Source organism: Carassius auratus, chromosome 4 (genome assembly GCF_003368295.1).
Source record: "Carassius auratus strain Wakin chromosome 4, ASM336829v1, whole genome shotgun sequence".
Lineage (NCBI taxonomy): Eukaryota > Metazoa > Chordata > Actinopteri > Cypriniformes > Cyprinidae > Carassius > Carassius auratus.
The window spans coordinates 18,691,308-18,706,943 of NC_039246.1; the positions used below are offsets into that span (position 1 = coordinate 18,691,308).

At 36.7% G+C, this 15,636-nt stretch overlaps 1 protein-coding gene across 23 annotated transcripts in view; it reads left to right on the plus strand.

Annotated features, from left to right (window-relative positions):
• LOC113061565 (CUGBP Elav-like family member 2) overlaps positions 1-15,636 on the plus strand; it is a 138,752-nt gene that overhangs the window by 106,255 nt on the left and 16,861 nt on the right. For 13 of the 23 annotated variants that reach the window (XM_026230819.1, XM_026230764.1, XM_026230782.1 and 10 more), the window contains 4 exons: positions 322-456; positions 5,884-5,963; positions 12,041-12,262; positions 14,171-14,234. In XM_026230819.1, the coding sequence (XP_026086604.1) occupies positions 322-456; positions 5,884-5,963; positions 12,041-12,262; positions 14,171-14,234 (501 nt within the window). The remainder of the gene's footprint in view (positions 1-321; positions 457-5,883; positions 5,964-12,040; positions 12,263-14,170; positions 14,235-15,636) is intronic. The other 10 variants (XM_026230828.1, XM_026230846.1, XM_026230854.1 and 7 more) reach the window with 1 other exon arrangement.

A 15,636-nucleotide genomic window follows, 5' to 3' on the forward strand; every position in this document is an offset into this window, starting at 1 on the left:
ACTGAAAAGGGGAGAAATAAAAATGAATTTACTCAACACATACGTTTTATTTCCAGCAGAAATGCACATCATAATTGCGGCATCCGAGCTCATAAATAGTATCTTCCCAGGAGGACTAGGAGGCAGCACACACAGATTACGGGCAGAAGAGTGTGCTCAGGTCAATGAAAGAAAAGATCAAAGAGAACCAAGTGAAAATTTGTGGTTGTGTGTGTCTGTGCTTGATGTGCTAATGAGACATTGATCACATGCAGCCGTAACGTCTTTTTTTTTTACCACACGTTGGGTACATTTCTTTTCTCTACCCTTTTTTTCTCTCAGCGGTGGAAGACAGAAAGCTGTTCATTGGCATGGTGTCGAAGAAATGCAACGAGAACGACATCCGGGTCATGTTCTCTCCTTTCGGACAGATCGAAGAGTGTCGCATCTTGAGGGGACCAGATGGACTCAGCCGAGGTGAGACACTCACTTGACATAGTGTATTTTTCTTTTTACATTTTTAAAGTGAACATGAAGAAAAACAGGATTTTTCTTGCTCTTTTGAAACAAGTTTTCAACACAAATCTGAAACTAACATGGTGAGGTAATGAAGCATCATGAAGCCACGCCCACATTGAAACCTCATTGGTCCAATACAGCTTTCCATGTAGCTCAGTAGTAAACAATAAATATGTTCTGATTGGTGGTAATTGTTTCGTGTCAAATAGAATTTCACTTTTTATGTGAACAGACTGGACATCACAACTGTGACATCACAACCATAAGCTCACTAACATATGGCTGCTCACAGCTATTAATTATTAAAGGGATAGTTCACCCAAAAATTTAAATTCTGTAATTAAATACTCATAATTACCTCAAGTTGTTCCAAACCCCTAAGACCTTCGTTCATCTTAAGATTAAGATATTTTTGATGAAATCCGAGAGCTGAACCTCCATAGACAGCAATGTAACTACAATGTTCAAGGCCCAGAAAGTTAGTAAGGACATCGTTAAAATAGTCTATGTGACATCAGTAGTTCAATCATAATTTTATGAAGCTATTAAAATACCTTTTGTGTGCAAAGAAAACAAAAATAGTGACTTTATTCAACAATTTCTTCTCTTCTGTGTCAGTCTTCGACATGTGTTTACAAGAGTACCACAACTATTTTAACAAATTCCTTACTATCTTTCTGGGCCTTGAACATGTCAGTTGCATTGCAGTGTATAAAGGCCTCGGATTTCATCAAAAATTTTAATTTGTGTTCCAAAGATAAACAAATGTCTTAAGTGAGTAAGGGTGAGTAATTAATGACAGAATTTTTAAATAAATTTACGACAGAATTTTCCTCGAGAACAACAACTTACATATTTTTATTTTACGTTTCACATCATATGAACTCGTACGAAATCGGCAGCCCGTAAAATACTTACATTATTCTGTGAGATCGGGGTGGAACTACAGCAGTTTGTCATTTAGCAAATCGTAACAGGGCTTACTTAATTATAGATTTCTTAAAGGTGCAGTAGCAAAATCAACAAGTTATAGGGAGTGTGGGAAATGCTTATAAGAACTATTTTATGAATGTTTTTGGTGCAACAAAACTAATTTTGACTTGCAACAAATGTGTAGAATACAACTCTTTATATGCAGGACATGTTTGATATGTTATTATGCTTGTGTTTTTATACTTCATTAAAGGTATATTTTTTGTAGACATATGCATCCATTCTAATCAAACATGGCAGTGAGAGATACTAGTTAGTGGTTTTACCATTCTAGCCATCAAGGTCTGTAGTTAGCCAATTTAATCTTTCACAGTTTGTTTAAGGATGTTCGATTTCCTCCAGAATTACGCGAATATATGTGGTACACGATAGTGTTGAAGCTTTTCCCATCTTGATGTAACCTGCAGGGAATTACAGCCCACCTCCAACTCCCCACAATGCTCTGCTTTCGCATACAGCCATCTTTTATCACTCGTTTATCCTCCTCATCCACTCCACTAGTCGTCCCTCCATCCTTCGCTCATTCGCGCTACTCCTCCGCAGTCCTTATTTTCCGTCTTCTCCTCCTGTCCTCATGAATATTTTAATTCCACAGGAGATTAACTTTATTCCCTGAGCTTGTGGTTGGAGATATATTTGAAATGCTTCTATGAGAGAAACTACCACCCCCCTCCATAAAACAGGATTGGATGAATAAATAGATGAGCAAATGTGTACACAGAAGAGGTGTATGGTAAGGCCACAGACTAGGACGACTTTAAAAGTGCTCTCGTGCTGCTATTAAAGCGGTCTATCAATCATCATTGAACTTCACTATTAATAAAATATAGATCAGGCCACATGTGAGCGCAGTGTCCTGGGAGCTACCCCAGTTTCTTCAAAAAAACTCATCTTTCGCTCTCTCTTTTTCCCTCTATATCTCCCTCATTCATTCTCTTTTTATGACACTGACAGGTTATTGTGTTTTTTTGGCCGCAACTACGACATATGTGCGGGAAAATTTACAATCAGACTGTCACTATTACAAGAAAAACACCTAAATAAGTGGACATGAAACAGTGATTTGACTTGAAATGATTTAATATTTATAACGAAAGATACCGTATGAGACTAGCAGAGGAAATCCATTGACTAGGACAATTATTCCGTTTTGCGCTCATTATATTAAAAGAAATTGACCCCAGAATGCCGCGATTGACCAATCACCATCAAGTATTCCAGAGGGCTGCGTAATAAGAATAATTAATCGCTTTACTTGGAAATTCTTTCATTCTGTCTCCTCGTTAACAGCTTCTTATCTCAACAGATCACAGTTCGTTCGAACCGTGAACGAACTCTGCAGTCGCAGGTCAGCAAAAACGAGGACTTTGAGAGTTGAAAGAGAAAGTTTTTCCCATATCTCTCCCCCACGAGACAGTTTCTCTTGAGTTTCGCACCCTGCCAGTGCTCACAAATATCACCCTTAGGGTGTCCAAAACCACTTTAATGATGAGGCTAATTAAACAACTATAAAAATAAACAGCCTTTCATTCTGCTTTCACTCGTGGTGATGCTCCGGTTCGCCGGGGCCAGATTCACCCGCTCTGAAGACAGAAAGGAGGTTGTATCAGAGCGATAGTGAAGAGAAACATGCTAATGAGAAGGAAAGAATAAAGGTATGTCTGCTGGAGCAGGTAGACGGTGCCAACAGATATACAGCGCAGCCGTGTGGTCGCAACACCGCATTGCAGGGTGGAATTATTGCTGACTTTTTTTGTAATTTAGTAAAAAAAAAAAATAATAATAATAATAAGATGCAATGAATACACCTGTTCTATGTGGAGCATTTTATTTCTTTTAATTTCTGCATTAAAATAAGTATGGATATTAATATATATATATATATTTAAAATATTGAATAATTTGGCCTTTTTGTAAAATAAATAAATAAATGTCATATTGTGCAACTTCCCAAAAACATAAATAATATTTGATAATTAATAACTCATGATATTTTTTAAAATAAATATTGTTTACCTTAAAAAATATATATTTAGTTGTATTTATTTATTTATTGTTCAATGATTAAGCTGAACATTTACATTATTATTATAATTCTTTTTAAATTGAAATCAAATCTAAGAACTTTGTACATGCACAGCTGGATTTTTATTTATTTATTATTTATTTTATTTTTTTTATCTGATGAGAAACCACTATGTCCTCCTCTCTAGTGAAAAAGTCAAGATTTAAATGTGGTGGTATTTTTCATATGTAACTGTGAATGTTGACTGTACCGTATTTTGTGTGCAAATGATGTACTGTGGTTGACGAATAATCAACGTTTTCCAGAAAGTACTGCTTATTTAGTCAGTTTATGACTAAAAACTGCAATTCCCATCATTCTCTATGGCAGCATGACAATATTGCAGTAGGAAAAGTAATATGAAATTGCCCAACATGTCCATGTTATTCTAGCCAACAACACTTGGACCCACATCACATTGTAAATAGAGTTTCCCAATTTCAAAGGAACCATTTACGAAAAGACAGGACGCCAAGTCTTTGTTCTTTCCTCTCCTCCATTCTTTCCCTTCTATCTCAGAGTGTGAGATGCAGTTAACCCATTAACTAGACTGTCCATGCATGCGCGCATGTGTGTGTCCTCCATATGTATAAATGTGCTGGACTGCACAGTAGAGTAGAGCTCTTCAAACAGGGCTGCGTTTTCCCCCAGCATGCCTCCATATGGCCTGTTCTTCTGGCTCCCGCTTGCACCGCTTCGGTTCCAAGACTTCTTGTCCCAGATGCCATTGCAAGCTCTCCCGAAACACACACTCCCCTCCAGGGATCGTTCGCCTTGATTACAGTTGTTTAAAAAGAAAGAAATTGGGTGTGTTTTTACATATTTATGAACAGACGGAATTTTAATGAAACATGGGTGGTGGGGATATGAGTAGCACAGATACTTAGGTACAAAGTTAGTATTAAAATCATTTTGAATAAAACTTCTGTGCATATATTTGGCTCTGCAGTTTACATTCAGCCTATGGGATGTGCCACTATTTTGATAATAATAATAATAAACAATGAAAAGAAGAAAAAAAGAGAAAATTACTCACTGGTCATGATTTATTTTTTTTATTTTTTTGCTTGAATAATTCTGTTAATAATTTGAAGCATTACATTTCATGTTTACATTTATTTAAAATTGTTTTAATTTGAAAGGATGTAGTTCAGCCCTAAAAATTAAAATGGTCATTTACACAAACCTATTGTGTGTTTCAGACTTTCGTTCATCTTTGATACACAAATTAATAGGGATGCACGATTATGACAAAAATCATAAGTGTCGATTGTTTCCTTCAAATTGTATTTGCGATTATCAATTACAATTATCAGAATTTACATTGAATGATGTTTATACCATTGTTTGATGCAACTGCATGCCGTATTTTTATCTGAAAATAAACACGCTGAAAACACTGAAAAACTTCTCGTGCTTTTCTATAGCAATAAGCCTCAAATGTCAAATATACATCGGATTGGTTTCATTCTTTAAATTATAAAAAAAAGGAAACATGAATGGTATTATAATGCTATACTAAAACTAAAACAATGTAAAAACCCTTAAGATTACGTAAAAACAAACAAACAAACAAATATCTCTTAAGAGTGCAGACTAATATAAGTAGACTTTAAATGATTCATTGCTGCTTTAATTGCACGATTAATTGCTGTAATTGTTACATCCATAACTGTAATCGCGATTACAATTTAGATTAATTGCGCAGCCCTACAAATGAAGATAACCCGAGAGCTTTCTGTCCCTCCATTGAAATGCCATTCTATCAAAATGTTCTAGCTTCAAAATGTTTTAACACATTGTACCAGAATTTAATATATTTTTAATATTAATGTTTACATTTTCAAATAAAGTATTTTCCGTTATCATGTTATAGGTTCTGTTGTGGTTTCAAAATTGAAATTGTAAATTGTGAAATTCCATTGAAATTGGTATCAACAATTACAGTTTTTGGGATCACAGTATAAAAAATTTATGTTTGTGTGAGTTTGAGAGATGAAACTAGCCACACACTCTAACCCCATACTGTAGTTCCCAAGCCATCACACCGAATGAAACTAAAGAACTGATATCCATTGCTGACATTTTGTTGAGTGTGTATTTTGAGATGTTGAATGTTGAATGTTTATCTGAAGCTGAATGTTGAATGTTGATTGTTCTATTCTAGCAACTGTATAGCACTGTTGTCTGCTGTGTTCTTTGTACGATCTTTGTTTTTTTGGCTTTATAACAACCTGTCCAACCCTTTTGTCTTGTTTTGTTTCTCTCTCGTCTCTCCTCCTTCCTCTCCTCTCCTCCCTCCCACGTCCCTCCCCTCCCTCCTGCAGGATGTGCGTTTGTCACGTTTTCTACCAGGGCTATGGCACAGAATGCAATCAAAGCCATGCATCAGTCTCAAACCATGGAGGTACTGTACCCTTGTCTTCTCTCTCTCTCTCTCTCTCTCTCTGTCTCACACTCTTCCTCTCTCTAGCTCTGCTCTGTTCCAAAACATAGTGAGCTGCCTACGTAGGCAGCATTTTAAGGGTTTGAGAAGTTATTCCAGAAGATTTCAGTCATTCTTCTAACTTTCTTCTGACCAAATTGTACTGTACACTTTGAGAGGAAGATCATTTCATAATGCATTGTGTCAAAAAAATCCATCCAAGATGGCATATAATGCACTAAGAAATTCTAGATTATAACTCTAAATATAATTCATCTCATAGCATAAACAAAAGTAGTTATGTCTTAAAAGCAACCTTTTTAATTTTCGCTTATTTATTGGAGTGTTGTTGTTAGTGGCTTTCTTCCAAAATGGTTATATATATATATATATATATATATAGCGTTGATTAAAAAATATTTAATTCAGTACCGCAAAGTACTGTATCTAAATAGTTTAGTTTAACTCAGTGGTTCCCAACTTTTTTCAACTAGCGGCCCACACAGCTAAACACATATGTTTGCGTGGCCCAATGCAAAAAAATTAACTGACCTTGCTACTGTTGGGTTAATAACTTAGTACCGTATTTTCCGTACTATAAGTCACACTTTTTTCATAGTTCATAGTCACACTTTTTTCATATAAGTCCTGCGAATTAATTTGACATGAACTGAGAGAAATGAACCAAGAGAAAACATTACCGTCTACAGCCACGAGAGGGCGCTCTATGTTGCCTAAGATGCTGCTCAGTGCTCCTGTAGTCTACACTGAGCAGCATAGAGCGCCCTCTCATGGCTGTAGACGGTAATGTTTTCTCTTGGTTCTTGGTTCTACATGAATGTGACTTATAGTCCAGTGCGACTTATATATGTTTCTTTCCTCATCATGACGCATTAATGGACTGATGCGACTTATACTCAGGTGCGACTTATAGTCCGAAAAAATACGGTACTCAGAAGCTAAATTGTTAACTGTCTTTATTGAATTAACTGGCAATCAACAGAAAATAACTCGGGCTGGAAGCGCTTAGCACAACTGCTGATTTTCTGTAGCAAATGCAGCAAAAATATCTAAGATAAATTGGCGGTTTATTCTTAAACCAATCAGCGAGCTCGAATAGTGGAAGCATAGTTACGGTTTTATATTTATTTTTTGTTATGTAATTGGCAGCCCACCTGCAATACCATCGTGACCCACAGGTTGAAAGCCACTGGTCTAACTAAAGTGAACTATTTTACGCAGTTTTTGTGTTTTTGTTTTGTTTTGTTTATTAGTGTTGTGCTGTTAGCTTACCAACATGCTAATGTTAAACACGTTTAAAGTCAACTGTTTTGCATCAAATTCTAGTATGTTAAACTTCAACATATAAATTTGACGTGTTAACCAATATAAAATTGCTTAGTTTGAAACTGAACTAGATGGTATACTATTTATAATGGACAATCTTGGCCCTTTTCTGTTCGCAAAATTTCGCTAATCTGACCACTTCTTGTGAGAGTATTGTTGTTAGCTTAGCAGAATGCTAATGTGTCCACATTCCCCATTTTCTGGATTCTCTGCTTTGTTTTGCTCATTAGAATATGGTTGTTAGCTTCACATGCTAATGTTTATTTCAGTTAGGATGCTGCCTAGGCAAGCTTTCGAGATTTAAGAACAGAGCGCCTCTCTTACTCTCTCTTTTTCTCTCTCGTTTCTGTTTGAATTGGCGACAAGTATTACAACCTTGATTCATATATTTTTCCTATGAAGTTGAAAGAAGATTACTCACTTTTCTGCAGAACTTTCAACGCCATATTAAATGCCTCTTCGCTCCCTGTTATTACTGTCAGGCATTGCCGAAACCACCCCTGGCCAGACGGGTCAAACTAAGAAGGACCCCCCGCACCCACCACACAACCAGTCCGCCATTAGCAGATGGGTCTCACGGTGACGATGTCACAGACGTTTTAATAACAGACCCCCGACGGTCCCTTGCATTGTGATTGCCCTGTAGAATACCAGCAGAGTTTAGCAGTTCGTCTCAGTGCCTGTCAAAATGTCAAAGCCCTGACACACCAAATCAGAGGGTGCTGACAGCTGTCTAATACAGGGCCCTAACTATTTGCCTGTGTGTGTGCGACTTCAGGTTTGCACACACACATACACCACTCTCTCCACTGCATGTTAACCCTTGCACACACTCAGTTTTTAACACCAACGCTCGGTTTTAAAGACCACCTATTAACCAATCAGAAATCAGTGGCACTAATGGATTTAAGCTGTTTTGACTAGCCCGTGAAGTTCTGTAATTATCAATCCATGGCTAAATTTGCAAATATAGTCATCATTCATCCAGCTGACAATGTAGAAATGATCCACCATTCGCTTCAGGGTGCTTCTGTTGTGTCTTTTTGCACAGTATGTGTCCAAATAGGCCACATCTTTTTTTCCAAAGGGAAAGTAATTACCCGGTTTAGATGAGAGTGAGTAAATTGTGTCGGCTTGTTGTTTGTTTTCGGGCCATCTCTCCACCCTCCTCTCACACCGAGGAATTTGTGGCCTTTCTGAATGTCATGACTTAATGAAAACGGATATGACAGAGGGTGGTCATGCATGCGCCTGGGTACACGCACACCGTCGCGAGCGGCCTTGCTCTTTTAGTGTCGTCTCAAAGGGTTGTTTTCAGTGCTGCGGTTTGCAGTAGTCTCCCTGGACATTCATCTCGTTTGATATGTTTGTCTCTTTTTATCTCTGTGATGGTGTTACTGTGTTTTTGTGGTGTGTGTGTATGTGTGTCTCCATAGATGCACGCTCATTTACACCTATATATTTTTCATGGGAGTGTGTGCATGGCAGCCCAGGTCATATATCTCTCTAAAATCCAACAATATATATATTGCTAACAATATGTAGCAACATCCAAAAATACATTGTATGGGTCAAAATTATAGATTTTTTTTTTTAGGATATTAAGTAAAGGTCATGCTTCATAAAGATATAATGTAAAGTCCCTAATGTTAATATAATCAAACTTAATTTTTGATTTATAACATGCATTTTCATTTTGTCAACTTAAAAGGTGATTTTCTCAAATTTATTTTTAATTTTTTTGCACCCTCAGATTCCAGATTTTCAAATAGTTACATTTCAGCCCAATATTGTCTTATCCTAACAAACCATACATCAATGGAAAGTTTATTTATTAATTAATATATTATCCATGTATATATATCAAAATTTTTACAAATACAAATTGTATATATATATATATATATATATATATATATATATATATATATATACATATATATATATATATATATATATATATATATATATATATATATATATATATATATATATATATACACATTTAAAAATGGTATCATTTTATTAATGTGTTGCATTTTATTTGTTTTATTTTTATGTACTGTAATACATTGTTTAGTTTTTTTTTTTGGTATTACAACAGATTACAAAAGTTATTTACAAATTTAAATTTATTTCATCAAAAGATATATTACTACTGTACCTATTCTGTTTAATATATAGAAATAAATGTATGTATTAATTTTCTCAAGCAATAATAAATTACTGTACAAAGTACTGTACAATTAATGTATAGAACCCAAGGTTTTTTTTTTTTTTTTTAATGATGCTTGACAATATAGGGGTAAAAGCTATGATAAATAAAATTTGTAATTTTATATTATTATATACAACAATATTTTGGGGTGTAGTGGCTTCAGTATATGCTTATTACATATGCTCATATATATACAATATATATATATATATATATATATATATATATATATATATATATATATATATATATATATATATATATATACACATACATATATATGTGTACTGTAGTAGTGTTTATTTTTTTATTTTTTTAACCAGAAGGAGCGTAATTCAGCAAATTACTCTGTTACTTACAACTTTTAATTTATGTCTTGTTTTACATATAGAAATAAATAGTATGCATGTGTTAATTTTTTTAGTTAAAAATAATAATAATTGGTGGTGGGTTTCATATAAGGGGAGGAAATGTGAACTGGGCATGTTTTTGTGAGATGAGATTATCATCAAAAAAGTCAAGTGATACCAATTTTAACATTGTTAAGTTGATCTAACATATTAGCTTCATGCTGCTGCTTTCACATTAGTCTGCAGAGAGAGAGAGAGTGAGTGTGTGTGTGTGTGTGTGTGTGTGTGTGTGTGTGTGTGTGTGTGTGTGTAGTAGAGAAAGACTGAGCCCGAGCCAGTAATGAGATTTCGTAGGTCTCTTGAGATGTTCACTCGGTGATGGCACCACTCGATTGACAGCTCGAGTTAAATCCCCCCCCCCACCCTTACAAGTTTTATTTTTACCTCCCCTCCGTCTGAGAGCAGAAATAAGAAAATCAGCTCTCCGAATGGAAGGAACACCGGAGAAACACTCCGGGTGGATGTGAGACGCTCCACCTCCAAGAAACTCTCAAATGTTCTCTCTCTCTCACACACACAAACACATACACACACACACGTTCGCGTTCTAGAGGGTCTGTGATCTTTCATCTTTTTTGTCAGAGTGTGGTTTGCAGTTCAGAGAGAGCACAATAAAAGCGGCAGAGTGATTTATCAGAGTGAATCAGCACCTGTAAGGTAGAGACAAGAGACAGAGATGTAGAATAATTGCCTTGAAGCACTCGTCTCAATCTCTCGTCCTCCTGTGGCTCCATATGGCTGCCCTGCGTTAGCTGCCGTTGCCTGAGGAACAGCTTTGATATTAATAAATGTAATGGTGTTTCTGAATGTTCTCACTGAACACCATTCACAAAGTCTGTCTCCTGTAACACGCACGCTTATGTGTTCGCATCAGAGACGTCGATTTTTGTTATCTTCTGCTCAGGCTATTGTGAAGATTTCAGTTTTGTCTTTAGAAGACTTGAAATATCTAGCGAGTGTTTGTGTCGATTTGTTATAGAACATCTTTGGAGTCCCATGCCCAGATCAGATTTTACCCCTCGATTAAGAAGAAAGAATAATGCATTGTTTTTCTAAAAAATATAACTGTTTCGAATCATGTCAAACAATTATGTTCATTAAACACATTTTGCCTAGCCCACTTTGTATTACCATTGTTGTATTATTATTCTTCAATTTATTCTAATTTTATATTACAATAAATGATTTTATTATAGTAATTGGAATCTAATTAGAATCACAATTGAGAATAACATTGGTATTACATTTGAATTGTAAATGATCTTTATTATGCAGATTTTGTATTTATTTTTTTAAATAGCATTTATAAAATGAATTGTTGTATTATAGTAATTAGAAAATTAATGAGAATCACTACTGACAATAATGGAATGACAAAACCTATAAAAATACCAATAAAAAATATAGATACATTATGTTAATGAGAATTTGGTGGAGAATATGCTCATTTCTCATAAAAATAATGTCACAGTGCCAAAATATGTTAAAATTACAATGTACTATTTTTTTTTTTTTTATAAACTGTAAGATAGACATCAGATTAACTCTTTTGGAACTGTTTTCGAGGAACATGATGCTGAGTAAATCATGAGAAAATGTTAGATTTCAATTGAATAGCCCTTTCAAGAACTAACACAGTACTTGCTATGCACACACACCCTTCTCTCATTATATTCTGACCCCCAGGGCTTTAGTTAAACGGCCATCACAGGTCAGCCCCATGATGTTTAGATTTGTCTGCTTTCGTGGGTGAAAGAGGCTGAGCGTGTGAGAGATTAGCAGAAATGCGCAGGTCTGTAGTGCTGTGGGGCGGGTGATCTCGCTCGCTCGCTCTCTCAGACAGATGATGAAATAGTTTTATAAAGCAGGAAATCGCTTTCCTGGGAAATAAAATCAGCAGCACAGCGCAGAACTCTCATTTCACCAAGAACTCCCGTCGCTCCAGCGGTTGTGTGTGTGTTTGTGTGCCATTACCGGTTTATGCAGAACCACTGCACAAGATCATTGCTCTTCTAGATATTTAGCTTGCTTTCTCTCTCTCCCTCTTCGAATTTCCTCCTCTCTCTTTCAATCTGTCCATACAGGGCTGCTCCTCCCCCATGGTGGTGAAGTTTGCCGACACGCAGAAGGATAAGGAACAGCGGCGGCTGCAGCAGCAGTTGGCGCAGCAGATGCAGCAGTTGAACAGCGCATCTGCCTGGGGGAGCCTGACCGGCCTGACTGGCCTCACCCCGCAGTATCTGGCAGTAAGAGGACACACCCACGCAGCCACGCCCACCAGCAGCACAGCCAGCGCAGCCGCCGCAGTCAGTCACTGTCTCCGCCCACTTGCCCCGCCCCCTCCTCTCTTGCTCTCTCTGAGCCAGTCTTAACCCCTTTTCCAAATCTCTCATCTGTTGAGTTTCGATCACGCCTCTATCGAAGCTCTAAAATATTTAAACAAACATATATTTTTAAATAATCCTTATCCTTAATCCTTTTCCAGTAAATCACAAACAGGAAAAGTGATGGAGCCTTCGAATATAGTTATGGACAATAAAGAGGGCCTTATAGAGTCAGAAAGGCTGAGAACCACTGCATTAGGGGATACAATCGCTCCAACTTTCTTTGTACTTTTAAGTAGGCAGATGGAGAGGGAAGCATTTTTAAACAGCCTTGGTTTCTGAAGTATTTTTTCCCATTGGTTTTCTTCATTGGCACTTTTAAAACCTAAAGTAAAAAGCCTATTAAAGCAAAGATCCCAAACCAACCAGCTCTTCAGTCACCACAGTTTAGCATTTTATCCCATGGCATGGTGCATTGCAAAGAATGTAGGTCTAATCTAATGAAAATGAAATTATGTTTTTGAAATAAATATAGAAATTAAATAAACATTACCTATAGAATTAATATAGGAACATATAAAGGCTTTAACAATCATAGTAGGTCTGTCTTAAAAGGTTTATATAATTGTATTAAATATCTTTCTTTCTGTAGACAAAAAAAAAAGAAAGAGATTTTTACTTGCAGAACCCGGCTTGGGTTCTGTTGTGTAATTGGATTGGTATGAGGACAATGCATAAATTCCCTGTTTCACTCATGCTCTTCTTCATCCTCCTAAATATAAACAGGATACAACATGGTGGTGACATTTACTCGGGTTTTAGTCCATAAGGACAGTGGGTGTGGATTAAAGGACTATGCAAGAGCATTGGGACAGGGCCATTTCTCCCATCATTCTGCTTTTCCTTTTTCTGCCTTTTTCTACTTCCCTGTCATTTGTAGGTTACGTTTAGCTTTTAAGCAGTCTGAGGGGTCTAGTTCAATGTCATCCTAATCCTCTAGAGTCATTTAGAGTCTGCTTTCCTCTCCTCTTTCATGTGCAGAAACTGCACAGGACAGCAACACAGTGCCAACAGAACTGACGGGTGACTCTTAGCATGACAGTTTTCACTGGCACCGATGCACGATGTTAATACCTTGAAGTGGTCCTCAAGTCTTTTATAATTTTGTGCTTCTGAATATTTTTACACGGTTTTCACTCTCGGAGCGGTTTTATGTTAATCAAAAATTATTGTGTTAAGAAACCACAGAGTCCACAGTTAGCATTATTTTATGCATATGGAATATATTAATTTTGCCTTATAACCTTTCTAACACAGTATGTTAAACAGCCTCACTGTGTTAAAGCTTTCAAAAAAAAAAAAAAAAAAAAAAAAATCAAATGTTTACATTTTAAATTAAACCTTAAACTGAGTTTTGTCCTAGCCAGCTGCATCACCCTAATCTGTGATGTCACAAGTTGTTTTGTTGGTCAATTTTTGTTGTGCTGCGCTATAAAGTGCTGTTAACATTAGACAGAACACATGTTGTGTATAAGAGAGCAAATATATTTTAATTGGCTATGATTTTGTTGGTATGAATGCATTTATTACACTTAAATATTTAATTTAACACAAAACTAGAGTGGGCCCAATCCTAATACTTGAGGAACACCATTTGCTAAAAAATACACCCTAACAGACAGAGGCTTTTGTGTTGCTTCACTGTTGACAGACTGCTCTATAGTGTCACTCCAGACAGCATGGAACATGAAAACAAACCACAATGTTTCATCTATATTTAGCATTTAACACTAGCTCCTTCAAACATTATCCTTATATATCCATCACCATAAGCCAATACGTAATAATGATTACACATTAATGGTCTATTTTTGTCTCTCTTTCTCACAGTTGCTCCAACAAGCGACCTCCTCCAGTAACCTAGGAGCGTTCAGTGGTATTCAACAAATGGCAGGTGAGATACTGAACTCAGATCTGTTAACCCAACTAGCCCCATTGTAAATCCTCAACTTAACTTCCATCCCTGCTACTAAACCATTCAACCCTGCTATTAATTACAAGAAAGAAAAAAAAAAACAGTTTGACACCTCAACTTTGAGCAGATCCAGGATCAGCAGAGGTTCGTCTTAGAACATTCTCATCCTGCCCCAGTTTAGATTCAACATGCTGCAGAGTACTTGACAATGTGTAGCACACCTGGACGCTTTGTAATGTTTGCGAATGTGTGTGTGTGAGTGTGTGTCAGAATTTGATGATGAACTGAAACTTGATCACAGAAAAGCTGTTCTTTCCACAACTGGTCTGATTTGCATCAACCCCTTTTTTTTTGTTTCTTGGAAGAGGAGTTTATCTCATCATCCCATCATATTTCCTTGCCTGAGCTCTGTGAGGCTTATTGGGAGACCAAATCATGATGATATGCCCCATCAACCCTCAGATGTCTTCAGCTTTTTACATTTTCACTTTAGCAATTCTCAAAGAAGGGGACAAATTAAAGTACCCTTATCCAAATCGGCCACTTATCTTCACCACTTCAATTCACCAGAAACCTGCAGAGAATTCAGCAACAAAAGATGGATTCCTTGTCGAAGAAACATGATATGTTATTCTATCTTCACGCTGACTTGGTTTAGCACTCTTGGAATATGATTAGTGTTTTAAAACATCTGCCAATGAGTTCCTGCTTACTCTGGCTGTTAGACAGGTGCATGTTGTTCTCTCTTTGACAGTTTTTATGACTCCAACATCACACTAGATGCAACAAAAAATGGAAGGCCCTCTTTGCTCACTTTCCTTTCCTTCTTTTTTCCATTTTGAATGTTTTTTTTCGCTGTCTTGTGTGTTACATTCCCAGTGTGCGTCTCTGTTCTTGTCAGGTCTTAATTGTGGTCTGTTTATCAAGCTGCCAGGCCTTCAAGGAAAGTGAAATATTTATAGCACGCGCTCTCGCCTAATTGCAGCCGCTAAGGATGAAAGAAAGAGAACGTATTAGCATCCAAAATGGCTTACAGTGTGTGTAGGATGAGTGCCTTTATCTCCTAAAGCCTTCCCCCCTGACAACAGTTTTGCACACCAGAGAGTGGCTTCCTCATTAATGGAGGCTCTTGTGGAGAGGCTGAACATGACCGTGGTGTTTTTGTTTACCATTATGAAGAGTTCTGGAAGCTCTCGTTTAAGTTTAGTGGTACATCTGTGACAGCCACTCAGCGAAAATGAGGTTCACATCGAGCCAGTGCAGCAGCAGCTGTCATCATACAATTAAAGAGCGAAAAATTCCCACATTAATATAACAATTGAATTTTCTGGACCTCATTTTTTAAAGCAATATGTTCCCCCAATACAGCTTAGTTTAGGCT